At 42.8% G+C, this 19,467-nt stretch overlaps 2 protein-coding genes across 2 annotated transcripts; one reads left to right on the top strand and one right to left on the bottom strand.

Annotated features, from left to right (window-relative positions):
• Positions 1-2,290: 2,290 nt before the first annotated feature.
• On the bottom strand, positions 2,291-7,066 carry LOC134323475 (protein FAM180A). The gene is made up of 3 exons (XM_063005000.1): positions 6,923-7,066; positions 4,044-4,108; positions 2,291-2,692 (listed from the first exon to the last, which is right to left on the bottom strand). Exons 1-3 carry the CDS (start codon positions 7,005-7,007, stop codon positions 2,366-2,368), a joined length of 477 nt encoding a protein of 158 aa, XP_062861070.1. The 5' UTR covers positions 7,008-7,066; the 3' UTR covers positions 2,291-2,365.
• A 4,682-nt stretch (positions 7,067-11,748) lies between these two features.
• On the top strand, positions 11,749-18,575 carry kbtbd4 (kelch repeat and BTB (POZ) domain containing 4). The gene is made up of 5 exons (XM_063004636.1): positions 11,749-11,792; positions 13,119-13,628; positions 13,699-13,840; positions 17,389-17,495; positions 17,576-18,575. Exons 2-5 carry the CDS (start codon positions 13,167-13,169, stop codon positions 18,434-18,436), a joined length of 1,572 nt encoding a protein of 523 aa, XP_062860706.1. The 5' UTR covers positions 11,749-11,792; positions 13,119-13,166; the 3' UTR covers positions 18,437-18,575.
• Positions 18,576-19,467: the final 892 nt, after the last annotated feature.

The following is a 19,467-nucleotide window of genomic DNA, read 5'->3' as shown; positions in this document are numbered from 1 at the left end:
CAAAGCTCTACCCACTAGGCCATTAGGGGTGGCACGGTCGCCTCACAGCAAGAAGGTCCTGGGTTCAATCCCCAGGAGGAACGGTCCGGGTCCTTTCTGTGCGGAGTTTGCATGTTCTTCCCATATCTGCGTGGGTTTCCTACGGGAGCTCTCTTTTCCTCCCACAGTCCAAAAACATGCAGTCAGGTTAATTGGAGACACTGAATTGCCCTATAAGTGAATGGGTGTGTGTGTGTCTGCCCTGTGTGCCTTGCACCCATTGAAAAACTGGGATAGGCTCTAGCACCCAACCACCCCACCGCGACCCTAATTGGATAAGCGGATAAGAAAATGAATAAATGAATGTATGTAATTATTTAGGCCCAACTACAGTTATTTGATTTTACTCACCATTCAATGAAAGAAGTGACACTGGTGACCTGAAGTTGCACCGACAGTCTTCAGATGATGGAAATTCCTTCTTCATGTAAAAGATGAGAATGGAGCTCATCTACCAGGTAAACTTGTTGTGTAGTTGTGTTGTTATTCTCTGAATGACTTAAAGACTATAGAAATACATTTTCATTGTTACAGAGGGACCAGTAGCTTAGCTTAATCTAATCTGGAAATTAGCTGAACAATTTTGGTTTTTTTGACATGTCATTCAGATTTTAGCTTGCACGGGAGGTGGGGGTTTGTGGGTAAAGAGCACAGTAGATATAAAGAAGGAAAAATAAGCCATTACAATGATAAAAGCTGTACTTCTTAATAATGCCAATCTAATAAGCGTCTTTACTTTGCCTTCAAATAAATGAGATACTCATTTCATTGATCATCTAATTTACAACATCCCAGACATATTTATCTCTAACTAGTTTTCCAACAATAAAGCTCTTCATCATCAATAGATGGTCATTTCTTTTAGGGCACAGTTTTCACACAAAGCTTTTATATCAGGTGGAACAGTATTTTACCCAATACCAACAATCTAAATCAAACAATACATGACCAAAAAGCTATTACGTGGAGGCTTAAAGGCATCTCAACACCTTTTTAACTTGACATTGCAAGGACGTCTGAATTATAAACATCCCATGCTCCTCTACCATTTTAAACCCACCCATTCTGCCACTACCTAGCTTGTGCTATGCTTTTAGCTATAATGTAAATTTGCACAATCTATAATGTAGATGCAAAGTCTAAAGAAGAATAATCAGTTTTGCTAAGGGTCAAGATCAGAGTGGTATCACCTGGAAACACTGTGTATAATGCCTAAATAAACACCCTTGACAAGACACTACACTCACTGTCCATTTTATCAGCTCCACTTACTATATAGAAGCACTTTGTAGTTCTAAAATTACTGACTGTAGTCCATCTGTTCCTCTGCATGCTTTGTTAGCCCCCTGTCATGCTGTTCTTTAATGGTCAGGACCCCCACAGGACCACGACAGAGCAGGTATTATTTGGGTGGTGGACCATTCTCAGCACTGCAGTGACACTGACATGGTGGTGGTGTGTTAGTGTGTGTTGTGCTGGTATGAGTGGATAAGACACAGCAATGCTGATGGAGTTTTTAAACACCTTACTGTCACTGCTGGACTGAGAATAGTCCACCAACCAAAAATATCCTGCCAACAACTCCCCATGGGCAGCATCCTGTGACCACTGATGAAGGTCTTGAAGATGACCAACTCAAACAGCAGCAATAGATGAGCGATCGTCTCTGACTTTACATCTACAAGGTGGACCTACCAGGTAGAAGTGTCTAATAGAGTGGACAGTGAGTGGACACAGTATTTAAAAACTCCAGGAGCGCTGCTGTGTCTGATCCACTCATACCAGCACAACACACACTAACACACCACCACCATGTCATTGTCACTGCAGTGCTGAGAATGATCCACCATCTAGATAATACCTGCTCTGTGGTGGTCCTATGGGGGTCCTGACCATTGAAAAACAGGGTGAAAGGAGACTAAAAAGGTATGCAGAGAAAAAGATAGACTACAGTCAGTATTTGTAGTAATTGTAGAACTACAAAGTGCTCCTATATGGTAAGTGGAGCTGATAAAATGGACAGTGAGTGTAGAAACAAGGTGGTTTTAATGTTATGGCTGATCAGTGTACATAGTTACTGTGTAAGAAATAGCCATTTGGACGAGATTCCTGAGCTGTAGTGTACATTGTTTAAGGTTTAAGGATGAAATTTCTTTAAAATTTAGCCTTTAAGACTTTAGTTCCCTGCCCTTCCTGTGCTGTACTTTATAAACAATGATTTACAATGCTTCAGAATTTCATTGTATCCACAATTGAATTTATTTGTACATGCATATATTACAACAGAATTGAATTGCTTGTTGTATCCCGTGGTAAATCTCGTGAATTAGGTCTTGCGTATCTGAACCAGAGTAACTTTCATTAGGCGCTCGAGCACACCTGCCCAAGCTTGCTGCAGAATCTCCTGCTTCTGCTTGCGGACCTGGTAGGCCGAATAGATGATCCCTAATATGAGCATTTCAAACTTGTCCTGATTAACAGATTCCTCTTCTTCTTCCAGGGAGACGAGCAGTTGCTCCATTGCAGGCGTAGTTTTGGGTATGTGATCATTTATAAGGGTTAAGAAGACACGTCCTCTTTTCATAGATGCCAGTTCCTCATCCAGCATCACCACATTGTTGTCTTCATCAATTGCAAGTCCACTAAGCATAAACTAGGTAAGACAAAAAGTGAATTTTACATTTTTATTTCATATCCTTTAATTTCCCATCCATTTTAACAGCCTGATGTCCTTACATTTACTTTGACTTTTATTTGATTGCAGACAGTTTGAACCCAAGATATTTCATTTGTTAATATACCTCCATTCCTGCATTTCAGGCCTGCAACACTTTCTGAAAAAAGTTGGGACGGGGGCAATTTAGGGCTAGTAATGAGGTGAAAAAACTAAATAATGATGTGACTCCAAACTGGTGATTGTAATCATAGTTTGGTACAAAAGCAGCAACCAGGAAAGGCTGAGTCTTTGATGAGCAAAGATGATCAGAGGATCTCCAGTTTGTCAACAAATGTGTAAGAAAATTATTGAAATGTTAAAAACAATGTACCTCAAAGAAAGATTGGAAGAGATTTGCATATTTCTCCCTTTACAGTGCATAATATCATTAAACGGGAGGAATTTCAGTGCGTAAAGGCCAAGAGTGCAAGCTTAAGCTGAACGCCTGTGATCTTCGATCCTTCAGACGGCTCTGCATCAAGAACCGTCACTCAACAATAGCTGATATAACCACATGGGTGAGGGATTACTTTGGTAAACCTTTGTCAAGCACTACAATACAGAGTTACATGCACAAACGCCACTTAAAACTTTACTGTGCAAAAAAGAAGCCTTATGTTAACCTTGTCCAGAAGCGGCGTCGACTTCTTTGGACTCAAAGGCATCTAGGATGGACCATGACACAGTGGAAACGTGTATTGTGGTCAGATGAATCAGCATTCCAGGTCTTTTTTGCAAAAAATTGGCACCGTGTGTTCCGAACCAAGTCCAAAAACCAGGGTCTGTCATGGTATGGGGTCGTGTCAGTGCCCTTGGCAAAGGTCATTTACACTTCTGTGATGGCAGCATTAATACAGAAAAGTACATTGAGATCTTAGAGCAACATGTGCTGCCTTCAAGACGACATCTTTTCCAGGGACGTCCAAGCATTTTTCAACAAGACGATGCAAAACCACATGCTGCACACATTACGAAGGCATGGCTGTGGAAGAAGAGGGTACGGGTACTGGCCTGCCTGCAGTCGACCCTGTACTAAATCACTTGGTATCCTTGGTGCCAAAACGTCTTTTAGGTGTGGTGAAAAGGAATAGCAACATTACAAAGTGGTAAATGCTTTACTGTCCCAACTTTTTTTGGAATGTGTGGCAGGCCTGAAATGCAGGAATGGATTTTCATTAATAAGTGAAATGAAGTTGAGCAGATAAAACATGAAATATCTCAGGTTCATCCTGTCAGCAATCAAATAAAATTTGGGGTTGCAGAAGAAGTACAATAAAAAGTTTCCTACCTCATATACCAAGTTGGCATCACTAACAGATGTGATTAAAGCTCTCTCTTGAACTGCTGATACACCTATATAAAACAGAAAAGTTTTTAAATATATTCCCTAAATATTTTGACAGTGTTATGCACGGTAGATGGTGAAAGACGTAAATTATTTGCTACTGTAAATTATTTGCAACCTTAAAAAGTATTCCAAGTCTTGTATTTATAGCATGTTTTAAAATGCCCCATCTTTGCCGGAAATAGGGTTTGTATATACACTGAAACATTAGGACCACCCACCTAATAATATGTCAAAACAGCTGTAAGCCACCAAGTCATGGATTCCACAAGTCATCCAAAGGAGTCCTGTGGTAACTGTTACCAGGAGGACCAACTTTTGTAGATTGCGAGGTGAATTCTCCTACAGGCTGCCCAATAAATTGTTAGTGGTTTGTGGCTTGTCACTCTATGGACCACTGTCAGTATGTACTCACCAAAACTGCCTGTAAGTTGGCCCTTATCTACGTCACTCAGGTCTATGTCTGAATACTTTAGGGTGTGGTCCTAATGTTTTGATTCATCATTGTACACCAATCAGGCATAACATTATGACCACCTTCCTAAAATTGTGTTGGTCCAACTTTTGCTGCCAAAACAGCCCTGACCTGTCGAGGAATAGACTCTGACACCTTTCTACCAGAACCAGAATTAACTTCTTCAGCAATTTGAGCTACAGTAGCTCATCTGTTGGATCGGACCACACGGGCCAGCCTTCGGTCTCCATGTGCATCAGTGAGCCTTGGCCGCCCATGACCCTGTCGCCGGTTTACCACTGTTCCTTCCTTGGTGCACTTTTGATAGATAGTGACCACTGCCGACCGGAAACACCCCACAAGAGCTGCAGTTTTGGAGATGCTCTGACCCAGTCGTCTAGCCATCACAGTTCGGCCCTTGTCAAACGCACTCGAATCCTTACGCTTGCCCATTTTTCCTGGTTTTAACACATCAACTTTGAGGATAAAATGTTCACTTGGTGCCTAATATATCCCACCCACTGACAGAGGTAATCAGTGTTATTCACTTCACCTGTCAGTGGTCATAATGTTATGCCTCGTCGGTGTATATTGCAGTGCTTAATTCTTTGTTGTTTAGACACTTTAGATGGTCAGAACACCACTCACTGACTGATTAGAAAAGATAACTGAATCATTTCTGGCTCAGGTGTATAAGACGTCCCAAGGATGTACAAGATGCCTTAGAGTCACACAGCTTCTTCCTCCGTTATTGTTTATTCGTTGTCTGTTTTACCACAGCTTCATCCTGCTCAGGGTTGCGGTGGGTCCAACTCACTGGGGGAAAGTCAGGAAACACCCCGGACAGGTCACCAGTCCATCACAGTGAGACAAACACACCCACACTCATACCAAGGGCAATTTTGTATCTTCAATTAACCTGGCTGTATGTCTTTGGACTGTGAGCACCTAGTGGAAACCCACACAGACACAGAGGGAACATGCAAACTCCACACAAAAAGGACCACTTCATCTGGGAATCAAAACCAGGACCTTCTAGCTGTGAGTGATAGTGCTACCCACCAAGCCACCATGCCACTCGTCCTGTGTTACCTTTGTTGTTTCACATAACATCTCAAAGCAATACAACTTTTTTTTTTTGAAATACTATAGAAATATGTAGTATTTATTCACTAATTTGTTTACAATTTTATGCACCCCAGAGCCCCTGATGAACATAGAACATAATCCATGCTGATGAAACAAAATTTCTGGCAAAATAAATTGTTTACTTTAAATAGAGGTATTTTATATAATCTGGGGGCTTTCTGCGTTGATCTTTACTTTGTATAGATGTTATACACTGATCAGCCATAACATTAAAACCACCTCTCTGTTTTTACACTCCCTGTTGGTTTTATCAGCTCCACTTACCATATAGAAGCACTTTGAAGTTCTACAATTACTGACTGTACTCCATCTGTGTCTCTTCAGGCTTTGTTAGCCCCCTTTTACCCTGTTCTTCAATGGTCAGGGCCCCAACAGGACCACTACAGAGCAGGTATTATTTGGGTGGTGGATAATTCTCAGCACTGCAGTGACACTGACATGGTGGTGGTGTGTTAGTGTGTGTTGTGCTGGTATGAGTGTCCACTCGCTGTCCACTCTATTAGACACTCCTACCTAGTTGGTCCACCTTGTAGATGTAAAGTCAGAGACGATCGCTCATCTATTGCTGCTGTTTGAGTTGGTCATCTTCTAGACCTTCATCTGTGGTCACAGGACAATGCTCATGGGGAGCTGTTGGCTGGATGTTTTAGGTTGGTGGACTATTCTCAGTTCAGCAGTGACAGTGAGGTGTTTCAAAATTCACTCAAACCAGCACAACACACACTAACACACCATCACCATGTCAGTGTCAAAGCAGTGCTGAGAATGATCCACCACCCAAATAATACCTGCTCTGTGGTGGTCCTGTGGGGGTCCTGACCATTGAAGAACAGCATGAAAGGGGGCTAACAAAGCATGCAGAGAAACAGATGGACAGTAAGTGCTTCTATATGGTAAGTGAAGCTGATAAAATGGACAGTGAGTGTAGTATGAAAAAAAACTTATCAACCAACCCCACTGTCCCCTCTTAATAGTAGTAAAACTGTTGAAGTAGTTGACAGTTGACATTCTTTACAGATACCGAAGTGTTAATATAATTTCAATGCTTTAATAACAACATATTTAAAAAACTAACATGTTAAAAAATCTGCATGTTTGCATATAGCTCATCACGCCCATCTTGCAGTGAAAATTCAGGATGTGTCTCAATGAAGCACCAAAACAGCCTATACGTGTATAAAAAAACAACCGTTAAAAGTGTACAATAAACTAAGATTACCTGATGATGGATGCCAAACGTGCCTGAACACCATGAGATACAGAAGAAGCCATATGAATTTAATAAAATAAGGTTTTGACGCCATGACCACGGTATTAAAATATCCACCCGACCAAAAGAGGTGGAGATTTTAGCTGGATGTTATTCAGCCCTACTGGATCTGATACTGATCAGTTTAGCCTTGCATTCCTCCTCCTGCGGAAAATACAACTTCCAGCCAACACTGACTAACTAGAGAAACCAGCTCTTTGTTTCTACACTCACTGTCCATTTTATCAGCACTTTGTAGTTCTACAATTACTGACTGTAGTCCAGTTTCTCTGCATGCTTTGTTAGCCCCCTTTCATCCTGTTCTTCAATGGCCAGTACTCTCCCAGGACCACCACAGAGTAGGTATTATTTGGGTGGTGGGTCATTCTCAGCACTGCAGTGACACTGACATGGTGGTGGTGTGTTAGTGTGTGTTGTGCTGGAGTTTTTAAACACCTCACTGTCCCTGCTGGATTGAGAATAGTCCACCAACCAAAAATATCCAGCCAACAGCACCCTAGATGAAGGTCTAGAAGATGACCAACTCAAACAGCAGCGATAGATGAGCGATCGTCTCTGACTTTACATCTACAAGGTGGACCAACTAGGTAGGAGCGTCTAATAGAGTGGACAGTGAGTGGGCACGGTATTTAAAAACTCCAGCAGCGCTGCTGTGTCTGATCCACTCAGACACAGTCCATGTCAGTGTCACTGCAATGCTGAGAATGATCCACCACCCAAATAATACCTACTCTGTAGTGGTCCTGGGAGAGTCCAGACTATTGAAGAACAGCATGAAAGGAGGCTAACAAAGTATGAAGAGAAACAGATGGACTACAGTCAGTAATTGTAGAACTACAAAGTGCTTCTATATGGTAAGTGGAGCTGATAAAATGGACAGTGAGTGTAGAAACAAGGAGGTGGTTTTAATGTTGTGGCTGATCAGTGTATATACTGGCAGTTTTTTTTTACCAAGATTATTTACTGCTTATCTTTTACACAATTTGTATTGCTAGAAATTAACTCAATGTTATGTATTACACAAACATCCTGTTATTTGATACAAGTATTTTAGGAGTTTTTTTGTTTAATTACATGAAGCTATCATCAGTTATCTAGCTTAAGTAAATTACCACACATTACCCTGTAATAATGTTTTATATTCAAATAAAACCAACAATATTCTTTTTTATTTACAGTAAAATGAGTATTTAGGAAAAGTATTTTTCCTTACTAAAGTTTTATTATCTGAAAATAATTATAAATGAAAAAATTTTTACACTAATATCTTGTAATATCTCATTTAGGTTGGCATAGCTAAATAATAATGCTATAATGTTCACTGGGTCGGAATGCCTGCCTGGCATCTGCCACAGGCACAAAGTACATTCATACATTCATTCATTTTCTTATCCACTTATCCAATTAGGGTCACTGGAGCCTATCCTAGCTTTTCAATGGGCTCAAGGCACACACAGTAACACCCTGGATGGGACACCTGTCCATCACAGGGCATACACACACACACATTCACTTATAGGACGATTCAGTGTCTCCAATTAACCTGACTGCATGTTTCTGGACTGTGGGAGGAAACCGGAGCTCCCGGAGAAAACCCACGCAGACACAGGGAGAACATGCAAACTCCGCACAGAGAGGACCCGGACGGGCCTGTCTGGGGATTGAACCCTGGACCTTTTTGCTGTGAGGCGACAGTGCTACCCACTAAGCCACTGTGCACAAGTACAGAACTAGTTTATTTGGTTTACAAATCAAGAAAATGAGTAGGATAAAGCGTCAGGTTGTTGTGCAATAGTCAGAAAAAACACTATTTTTAGTAAAAGGAATACCTTTAGGCACATTAAAGTTCTCTGAGAGAATTAATCATGCAGAATTCTACACAAACAAGTCATATAAAACAGTCAGTCCATTGGAACTCTTTCTAATTTCTCCCAAGTTATTAAAACCAGATGAAGCACTGTAATATTTTTATGTAAGCTATCAGGAAAGTATGTCTCAGTGTGTGACTGTGGATGAAAACCTTATGATAATTAATTAAAAAAAATGCTGGTCCTAAACCCAAATGTTAGCATTGTTCTGTGGTTATTGTTGACATTTGACTTACTGACTAGGAAGGTGTTTTCATGACTTTCATATTGTTGTTGTTGCTGGTGGTGTTTGATATTGGCTAGTGGTGATAAAACGATTGCCACACACAGACACAGAGACTAAACCTGAGAGCCTAAACAAATACTAGCTGCCTTTTTTTAAGTGTACTGTATCATGGTGCTTTACTACTATGCTGTGAGACAAAAAGGAATCTCTGTATCATTGCCATTAACTGTTATGATATCCAGATTGATTCTGACCATTTGAAAACACATCGGTGGCTCACAGCAAGAAGGTCCTGGGTTCGATCCCCAGGCGGGGCGGTACGGGTCCTTTCTGTGCGGAGTTTGCATGTTCTCCCCATGTCTGCGTGGGTTTCCTCCCACAGTCTAAAAACATGCAGTCAAGTTCATTGCAGACACTGAATTGCCCCATAGATGAATGTGTGTGTGTGTGTGTGTCTGCCCTGCGATGGACTGGCGCTCCATCCAGGGTGTTACTCTGTGCCTTGCGCTCATTGAAAAGCTGGGATAGGCTCCAGTACCCCCCTGTGACCCTAATTGGATAAGCGGTTAAGACAGTGTGTGAGTGAGTGAACACACATCAGGTCATACTTATTACTCTATACATTATTAATTTTTTTATTTCTATTTTTTTTTGTAGTAAAATTTTGCAACATTTGTAATGTATGATGTATGACGTAAGTAGTTAAGTTCAAATCCCACCACAAATCCTAAGCAAGGCAATGAACCCCTTACAACCTAAGAAGATTATAAAGGGTACCTAAAGGTTGTTAATATGTTGTTCTCACAAAGGGTACCCAATAACATTGCATATTTTACAACAAATGAAGTGTTTCATGTTGACGTACTAACAACATTTATAAAACATTGCAAAAAAACAATGAAAATTAATATGTAAGTAAATAAATAAATGAATGTATAAAAAGCTAAAAGGGTAAATCTGGTAAATCTGATACATCTAGGCAGTTGTATGATTTGGGTACTGGACTAGTAATTGAAAGATTGCTGGTTCAAGCCCCACCACTGCCAGGTTGCCACTGTTGGGCCCTTGAGCAAGGCCCTTAACCTTCAATTGCTTGGACAGTACTGTCGCTTTGGATAAAAGCATCTGCTAAATGTCGCAAATGTAATACAAAAACAAGATCTTGTTCATAAACAGGTTGTGTAATTCCAGAGAAAGAAAAAAGGACAGACAAGTCTGAACTAATGACTTATGCCTCATCCCGTAGGGATAGACCAGGTTTTAATATACTGGAAGATGTAAGGTTTAACACAAAAATGGTAGTCAGGGTAAGATACACCGATCAGCCATAACATTAAAACCACCTCCTTGTTTCTACACACATTGGTTATTTTGTGTGACCTGACCCCCACAGGACCACTACAGAGCAGGTATTATTTAGGTGGTGGATCATTCTCAGCACTGCAGTGACACTGACATGGTGGTGGTGTGTTAGTGTGTGTTGTGCTGGTATGAGTGGATCGGACACAGCAGCGCTGCTGGAGTTTTTAAACACCGTGTCCACTCTTTGTCCACTCTATTAAACACTCCTACCTAGTTGGTCCACCTTGTAGATGTAAAGTCAGAGACGATCGCTCATCTATTGCTGCTGTTTGAGTTGGTCATCTTCTAGACCTTCATCAGTGGTCACAGGACGCTGCCTATGAGGCGCTGTTGGCTGGATATTTTCGGTTGGTGGACTATTCTCAGTCCAGCAGTGACAGTGAGGTGTTTAAAAACTCCATCAGGTTTGCCGCTCATGTGGTGCAGCGGTAAAGTACGCTAGCGCACCAGAGTTGGGGTCTCAGCTCTGCCCTCCGACTGGGCTGGGCGGCAGCATGAACAACGATTGGCTGTTCAGGGTTAGAGGGTAAGAAAGTTGGATCATAGGTCCTCATATCTGCTAGCTGATTGATGGCGCCTGCACAGGGCTGAGGAATGATGCCGATAGGGGTGTGGCCCTCCGTACACAGTGCCCGTCGGTGTATGAACTCGACTCGTGCAGGTGAAAAATGCAGTCTGTACTGACTGTATGTGCCGGAGGGGGCGTATGTCAGTTGAGAGGCGTCCTCAGTCAGCGGTGAAGGGTCGAATCAGTATAGAGGATGCAAACAGGGTAACTGGACACGACTAGATTAGGGGAGAAAGATTGGGGGAAAAAAGTGGGGAAAATTATCCAAAAAAAAAAAAATCCATAAGCGCTGCTGTGTCTGATCCACTCATACCAGCACAACACACACTAACACACCACCACCATGTCAGTGTCACTGCAGTGCTGAGAATCATCCACCACCTAAATAATACCTGCTCTGTAGTGGTCCTGTGGGGGTCCTGACCATTCAAGAACAGGGTGAAAGCAGGCTAAACAGTATGTAGAGAAACAGCTGGACTACAGTCAGTAATTGTAGAACTACAAAGTGCTTCTATATGGTAAGTGGAGCTGATAAAATAGACAATGAGTGTAGAAACGAGGTGGTTTTAATGTTATGCCGGATCGGTGTATATGAGTTTAGAATTTGAGCATGTTTTATTTCACCCCCTGCAATGACAGACCTCCAGCACAGTGTGGCAACAGTGAGTTATATAAACATGCCAGTCTCATTTGTACATGTAGTGAAAAGGGTGAGGTAGTGAGGTGGTATGGCTGATCACAACACGCTGCGTGGAAGAGTTGACCAGTAACAGCTACAAGTGTCCATCACTGCAAGTACACTATTCCTTAAACACTTACATCTAATGCACTGCTGCTTTTATTCCACTTAGTGTTGAGCTATCGCTATCATATACAGACAAACCCAGTGGCGTTACTACTTTAGTGCTTACTTATAGCTAGATAGGGTTTGGAACACAACCTGTAGTTACATGGAAAGTCTTTTACTTAGCTTGACATTAAACAAAGATTTAAGACTGTAAAAACAATATATAGTGTTTATATTTTACAACGTTTCTTTGCGGGCTGTTTTATTGTTTTACTGGCAAGCTAACATGGCTAATAAATTAGCCAATGTACAAAGTAGACAGCTCCACTTACCATATAGAAGCACTTTGTAGTTCTACAATTACTGACTGTAGTCCATCTGTTTCTCTACATACTGTTTAGCCTGCTTTCACCCTGTTCTTGAATGGTCAGGACCCCCACAGGACCACTACAGAGCAGGTAATATTTGGGTGGTGGATCATTCTCAGCCCTGCATTGACACTGCCATGGTGGGTGGTGTGTTAGTGTGTGTTGTGCTGGTATGAGTGGACCAGACACAGCAGCGCTGCTGGAGTTTTTGAACACCTCACTGTCCACCAACCAAAAATATCCAGCCAACAGTGCCCCTTGGGCAGCATCCTGTGACCAACTCAAACAGCAGCAGTAGATGACCGATCGTCTCTGAGTGAGTGGACACGGTATTTAAAAACTCCAGCAGCGCTGCTGTGTCTGATCCACTCATACCAGCACCATGTCAGTGTCACTGCAGTGCTGAGGATGATCCACCACCTAAATAATACCTACTCTGTAGTGGTCCTGTGGGGGTCCTGACCATTGAAGAACAGCATGAAAGCAGGCTAAAAAGGCATGTAGAGAAATAGATGGACTACAGTCAGTAATTGTAGAACTATAAAGTGCTTCTATATGTTAAGTGGAGCTGATAAAATGGACAGTGAGTGTAGAAACAAGGAGGTGGTTTTAATATTATGGCTGATCAGTGTATATATAGTACTATTCACAAGTATTGAATAGTTATTCTCATTCATTTAGCCACTTTTATTCACTTTTCTTTACTCTGTAATTATACACTAGTTTATAGTATTATATGTAAATAATCTCTATCTTGCACTCCGGTTAGATGCTACTGCATTTCACTGGCTCTGTTCTTGTACTCTGCACAATGACAATAAATGTGAATCTAATCTAATATAATGTATATAATATGTAACTGTCACACCTATGTAAATTTATTTGTCCCTGTCAGGAGGTGGGAAGGGGATACGATTAAAACTTTTGTCAAGCAAATAACACTCGTTTTTCTAATATGTTCACCAGATTGAGGAGTCTGTGTGAACGCCCTGTTTGACTTCCCCATCAGATGCCATGGAGCCCTCTGATGATGGGGGCCTTAATGCGGGCTCTTCGTCTATTGAGGAGAACTACTTCCAGGGCTACACGTTCACAGACCGTTCCCACTCCAGCCGTGTGGTCAAAAGCATCATGGACTTATGTTTGGAGGACGGCTTGTTTGCAGATGTCACCGTCACTGTGGACGGCAGAGAGTTCCAACTGCATCGCCTGGTACTGTCAGCCCAGAGCAGCTTTTTCAGATCCATGTTCACTTCGAACCTCAGAGAAGCTCACGATCGCCACATCGAGCTGAAGGACGTCAGCGCTCCGGTCTTTCAGCTGCTGGTGGACTACATCTACCACGGCACCATCAAGCTGCAGGTGGACGATCTCCAAGACACGTACGAAATGGCAGATATGTACAACCTAACGGCCCTCTTTGAGGAATGCTCCCGCTTCCTCTCTCGAACTGTGGAGGTCAAGAACTGCTTGCAAGTAAGACGATGACACTTTTCTTTAACTCTCAAAAACAAGTAGTTGTTACTAAATTAGATGTCTGTTTCAGGTGATGTGGTTAGCAGACAGACACAGTGACCAAGAGCTTTATACAGCTGCAAAGCATTGTGCCAAAATCCACCTAGTGCAGCTGCACAAGACAGATGAGTTCCTCAACTTGCCTTTACGTCTCCTTGTTGACATCATCAAAGGTAAGTGCTGGAGGCAGCCAGACTGCTTTACATCAGCGGTCCCCAACCTTTTTTGTAACACGAACCGGTTTTATATAAGATATAATTTCATGGACTGGTTTTATATAAGATATAATTTCATGGACTGGCGGGGGCGGGTGGATTTAAAATAAAATTATACAGCAAGCGTAATAAAAAACACAAACTGCATAACAATACTACTCACCAATGATGGAGAATCAGTAGGAACCCTGAGCTTTTTTTGCTGCAACAGACACTCCCACTTAGGGGTGATAGAAGACAATAACACCCAAAGTATATTCCTTACGTCCAGTCTGCTCTGTAACTTTGTTTTGGTTGCCATCACTGCAGAAAATCCCACTTCTCTCTGTGTGGAAATGTAAGCAGTGTTTTCATTGCTTTTGTAGCGATCTGTAATTATTTATTCTTTCTGTATGGCCCAGTAATAAATGATGGGTGGTTGGGGACCACTGCTCTATACCAGGGGTTTTCAACCTGTGGGGCGCGACATTATGAGATTTTTTTACTTCGCGGTCGGCACACGGAAGGTGCCGCGTGTTCAAAAAGGTTGGAAACCCCTGCTCTAGACAACTGAAGATGCGTATCTCTGCTGTCAGATGCTTTATGATGTTATATCGCCCTGGCCTATTTGTAATTACTCACAAGTTGAGAGTTCCCGATGTCCCAGCAAAAAAAATAATCTGCAAATTGCCACAGTCATTGTGTGATTGCAAGTCCCAAAGAAGCATAAATACTGTTCGACTCTGGGTGGAATGGTCGCTATGCTTGTTCAGGAGCGGGACTAATAGTCGAGGGATGGATGGATGGATAGATGGATGGATAGATAGATAGACTGACTTTATTAATCCCAGATGGAAAGTCAAGTATAATTTTGGACGTATGTGAGCTTGTGTGTATTGATCTGCACAATGTTGGATGTGCTGCAGCTTCAAATATTTGGGTAACCTTTTCACCTCACAGCAAAAAGCTCCTGGGTTTGATTCCTAGGTGTAGTGGTTCAGTTTTTTAAGACGTTTAAGTGAGGTAAATTGGAGATACAAAATTGTCCCTGACTGTGTTTGACGTTAAATTTGAGATTGTAATTGTCTGAAATTGTTAGTAACAAGCATGTATTGACACACTGCCAAAACAATGCTAATCTCATACTTAAATTTCTCATATTTCTATTCCATATACAGAGCTGGATCTCCAGCTGCTGCGTTAGACATGCAGATTCAGAACAGCTTGTACGGATGCACCAGAATAGAGCTAAAAACTGTGTGTGGTGGTCTGGCTCGCCTCGATCAAATCAGGGGCTGTAAACGTGGCAGCGGATTCACACTCGGGAATTGGAACTAGATTGGGAGATAAAGGGGGGGGGGCCAATCCAGAAACAAAAAAAGAAGAAAAAAGGCAAGCTAAACACTAATGTGTATGAGACTGGAATTTGGAATGGTTTTTGCCCTATTTTAGTGCATTTTGTATTATTAGCAACAATAATGAGTAACCTTTATGCTGATAAGTCATTAATATCCTATGAAATACTTTACCAAATCATAAATGTTTAATAGGACATTATAATTAGAGATGCATGAGTACCAATACTGGTATCGGGTATTTGCCAGATAACGCGCTCATTAACTTGTACTCGTACTCGCAAATGAGGCTCCGATACTAAACATCCGATACCGTGTGCCTAGTGCACGTTGCTGCGTTATGCCTGGTTCACACTACACGACTTTTGCCCTGATTTTCGCTCGGCGACTGGTCGGCGCTAGATTTGCCGGCTCGGGAGCAACTCGGCGTTCGCTCGGCAATCAAAACTCGGCTCTCGATCGCTAAGCGTGAACTATCCAACAACTCGATCCGACCGGCTCGCCGAGCGCTCAAGTTTTCTAGCACGTCAGATATCTGATCTGAGATGTGAGACTGGGAATGAGTGACCTGTCGAACAGCCAATGAGAACGCAGGATACGGTGTGAGGGGAAACGCAGGAGAGGAGTGTAAACAGGTGGGACAGGGGGATAATATAGTTTATATCAGAATACACCGGCACACACACACGTTTTACAGTATTTCTGACCTGATCGTTCTCTACAAAACATAACAACAAAACACCAACATTGCAAAATTATTTATTAACCTCCAACTCACTACAGAACAATCCATGCTATTCGTGTTGCCAAATCCACTCAGATTCATTTATTTTTCCTCCTTGATTTCATCACGTCAGGGCACAAACACTTTGATCACTCGCTACTTGTTGACGTGCATTTTTGGACGTGGTATCATTAAACTTCTCGTCACTTCTCACGTGTGTTTTTGTTTTAAAAAAAAACCTGTATTCTAAATAGGTATCGTATCGGTATCGGCAAGTACAAAAATACATGTACTTGTACTCGTACTCGCTTGGGAAAAAATGGTATCGATGCATCCCTACATATAAATAACCTTACATTTTGTAATAGGAATAATTTTAAATGACAGAAAGTAGGACAGAGTTGTTTTGAAACTGCATCTGGAGTTCCTGCTCTGCAGATGGGCTGTAAAAGAGCATAAGAGTGAGCAGTAAAAAAGTGAACACGAGAGCAACATGTGCAAAAGCAGGGAGAATCTGTGTAAGAGCTGAGAAAGTCTGGCTGAGAATATAAGAAGTAATGCTCTCAATCTTTCATGAAAATAATCCCACATACTTGAGTGTGGATGTTGTTGTCTGTGTTGTGGCAGATAACACTGTTTTTTATTTTTGCTTTCATTAAGGCCTGTTCTTTCTTTTCTTCAGGATGCTGGAAGTAGCTAGTGGGAATATTAGCTTGTGGTATTTGGTAGGGCTGGACGGTATATCGTAAATGTCGATATATTCTATAGTGTTTTTTTACATGATATTGAAAATGACCATATTTGTTACACTGATCAGCCATAACATTAAAACCACCTCCTTGTTTGTACACACATTGTCCATTTTATCAGCTTCACTACTACTGACTGTTGTCCATCTGTTTCCCTGCATGCTTTGTTAGCCCCATTTCATGCTGTTCTTCAATGGTCAGGACCCCTCACAGGACCACGTATTATTTAGGTGGTGGATCATTCTCAGCACTGCAGTGACACTGACACGGTGGTGGTGTGTTAGTGTGTGTTGTGCTGGTATGAGTGGATGAGACACAGCAGCCCTGCTGGATATATCCAGCCGACAGTGCCCCGTGGGCAGCGTCCTGTGACCACTGATGAAGATCTTAAAGATGACCAACTCAAACAGCAGCAATAGACGAGCGATCGTCTCTGACTTTACATCTACAAGGTGGACCAACTAGGTAGGAGTGTCTAAAAGAGTGAGTGGACACTTTGCTGTGTCTGATCCACAAAGTGCTCCTATATGGTAAGTGGAGCTAATAAAATGGACAGTGAGTGTAGAAACAAGGAGGTGGTTTTAATGTTATGGCTGATGTGTATGACAGGCCTGCTGTATGCTATATAAATAAATTACTATTTACTATTAAAGAGTTAAGGCCTGCTATCACCTGACTGTATTAATGTTTCTGACCTAGATGGCGTTCCAAGCTCCCAAAATCCGACTGCAGCAATTCATTCCTGGATAAACCACAACAAAGTCGAGCGAGAGGAGTTTGCAGATTTGCTCTCGGATAGCTTAAAGGTGCGTCTGAAGGCATGACTGGCACAAACGACATGCTAATAGTTTTGTTAGAACATTTATCAACTTTTCCTTTGTCACAGGAGATCGGCGAGAACGTCCACATCTACCTTATAGGCAAGGAGGAAACGCGTACGCACTCCCTGGCCGTGTCTCTTCACTGCGCCGAGGACGACGTCATCAGCGTGAGCGGCCAGAACAGCCTATGCCACCAGATTACCGCGGCGTGCAAGCACGACGGAGACCTGTACGTGGTCGGGGGCTCAATTCCGCGCCGCATGTGGAAGTGCAACATGCGCACCATGGACTGGGAGAGGTGTGCCCCTCTGCCACGTGACCGCCTGTACCATGCGTTGGTATCTGTAGCCTCCGAGGATACCATCTACTCCATGGGGGGCAAGACACTTCAGGACACGCTGTCTGGCGGCGTCGTCTATTACACGGTGCGCGCCAACACGTGGACGGAGACCAGCCAGCTAGACACGGCAGTGTCCAACGCTGCAGGCGTCCACCTGGACGGTATCATCTACCTTCTCGGTGGTGAAGAGAACGACGCGGACTTCTTTACCAGGCCGTCCCGGCTCATCCAGTGCTTGGACGTGGCGACGCAGAAGTGCCATACCAAGCCGTACGTGCTGCCTTTCGCTGGCCACATGCACGCCGCCGCCCACAAAGACCTGATCTTTGTTGTGGCTGAAGGCGACTCGCTGGTGTGCTATAACCCACTGCTGGACAGTTTCACACGTCTGCGATTTCCAGAGGCGTGGAGCTGCGTGCCTTCGCTCTGGAAGGTGGCAAGTTGCAACGGGTGCATTTATGTCTTCAGGGACAAGTGCAAGAAGGGTGACGTTGATACGCTCAAGCTAAATCCTGCCACTTCTGTCGTATCCGTTATCAAGGGCATCAAAATCCTGCTTACAAAGTGGCAGTTTGTGCTGGCCTGATGTTCATGATGTGTGCCAGGGTAGAGTGGGACCATGTGGGTTAATGCTGCGGCACTGATCCAGAAGCAAGGTTCAAGCCTGGGTCTCCATGAGCTTGTTTCTACAAGTACTGTCCATTTTATCAGCTCCACTTACCATATAGAAGCACTTTGTAGTTCTACAATTACTGACTGTAGTCCATCTGTTTCTCTGCATGCTTTGTTAGCCCCCAGTCATGCTGTTCTTCAATGGTCAGGACCCTCCCAGGACCACTACAGAGCAGGTATTATTTGGGTGGTGGATCATTCTCAGCACTGCAGTGACACTGACATGGTGGTGGTGTGTTAGTGTGTGTTGTGCTGGTATGACTGGATAAGACACAGCAATGCTGCTGGAGTTTTTAAACACCTCAATGTCCCTACTGGACTGAGAATAGTCCACCAACCACAAATATATCCAGCCGACAGCGCCCCGTGGGCAGTGTCCTGTGACCACTGATGAAGATCTTAAAGATGACCAACTCAAACAGCAGCAATACGTAGATGAGCGATCGTCTCTGACTCGGACCAACTAGGTAGGAGTGTCTGATTGAGTGGACACTGTATTTAAAAACTCCGGCAGCGCTGCTGTGTCTGATCCACTCATACCAGCACAACACACACTAACACACCACCACCATGTCAGTGTCACTGCAGTGCTGAGAATCATCCACCACCTAAATAATACCTGCTCTGAAGTGGTCATGTGGGGGTCCTGACCATTGAAGAACAGGGTGAAAGCAGGTTAAAAAAGTATGCAGAGCAACAGATGGACTACAGTCAGTAATTGTAGAACTACAAAGTGCTCCTATATGGTAAGTGGAGCTGATAAAATGGACAATGTGTACAAACAAGGAGGTGGTTTTAATGTTATGGCTTATCGGTGTATGACAGGCCTGCTGTATGCTGGGTAATCTAAATATGCTATGCTAGAGGTTGTCTGTGCAAGCTACAGAGCTGCCGACCCCACAAACACCCCAGCTGAATTTATTTATAAAATATGAGGTGGGCTCT

The sequence above is a fragment of the Trichomycterus rosablanca genome, chromosome 11 (genome assembly GCF_030014385.1).
Source record: "Trichomycterus rosablanca isolate fTriRos1 chromosome 11, fTriRos1.hap1, whole genome shotgun sequence".
Lineage (NCBI taxonomy): Eukaryota > Metazoa > Chordata > Actinopteri > Siluriformes > Trichomycteridae > Trichomycterus > Trichomycterus rosablanca.
Note: the sequence above shows the minus strand (reverse complement) of the source record. Positions and strands in the feature narration are given on the sequence as shown.

Coding starts and splice junctions, on each gene's coding strand:
- LOC134323475 (XM_063005000.1), bottom strand. CDS start 7,007: ATGGCGTCAAAACCTTATTTTATTAAATTCATATGGCTTCTTCTGTAT. Junction 4,109..6,922: donor CGTTTGGCATCCATCATCAG/GTAATCTTAGTT, acceptor TGTTTTATATAG/GTGTATCAGCAGTTCAAGAG. Junction 2,693..4,043: donor ATGCCAACTTGGTATATGAG/GTAGGAAACTTT, acceptor TGTCTTACCTAG/TTTATGCTTAGTGGACTTGC.
- kbtbd4 (XM_063004636.1), top strand. CDS start 13,167: ATGGAGCCCTCTGATGATGGGGGCCTTAATGCGGGCTCTTCGTCTATT. Junction 13,841..17,388: donor CCTTGTTGACATCATCAAAG/GTAAGTGCTGGA, acceptor TTTCTGACCTAG/ATGGCGTTCCAAGCTCCCAA. Junction 17,496..17,575: donor TGCTCTCGGATAGCTTAAAG/GTGCGTCTGAAG, acceptor CCTTTGTCACAG/GAGATCGGCGAGAACGTCCA.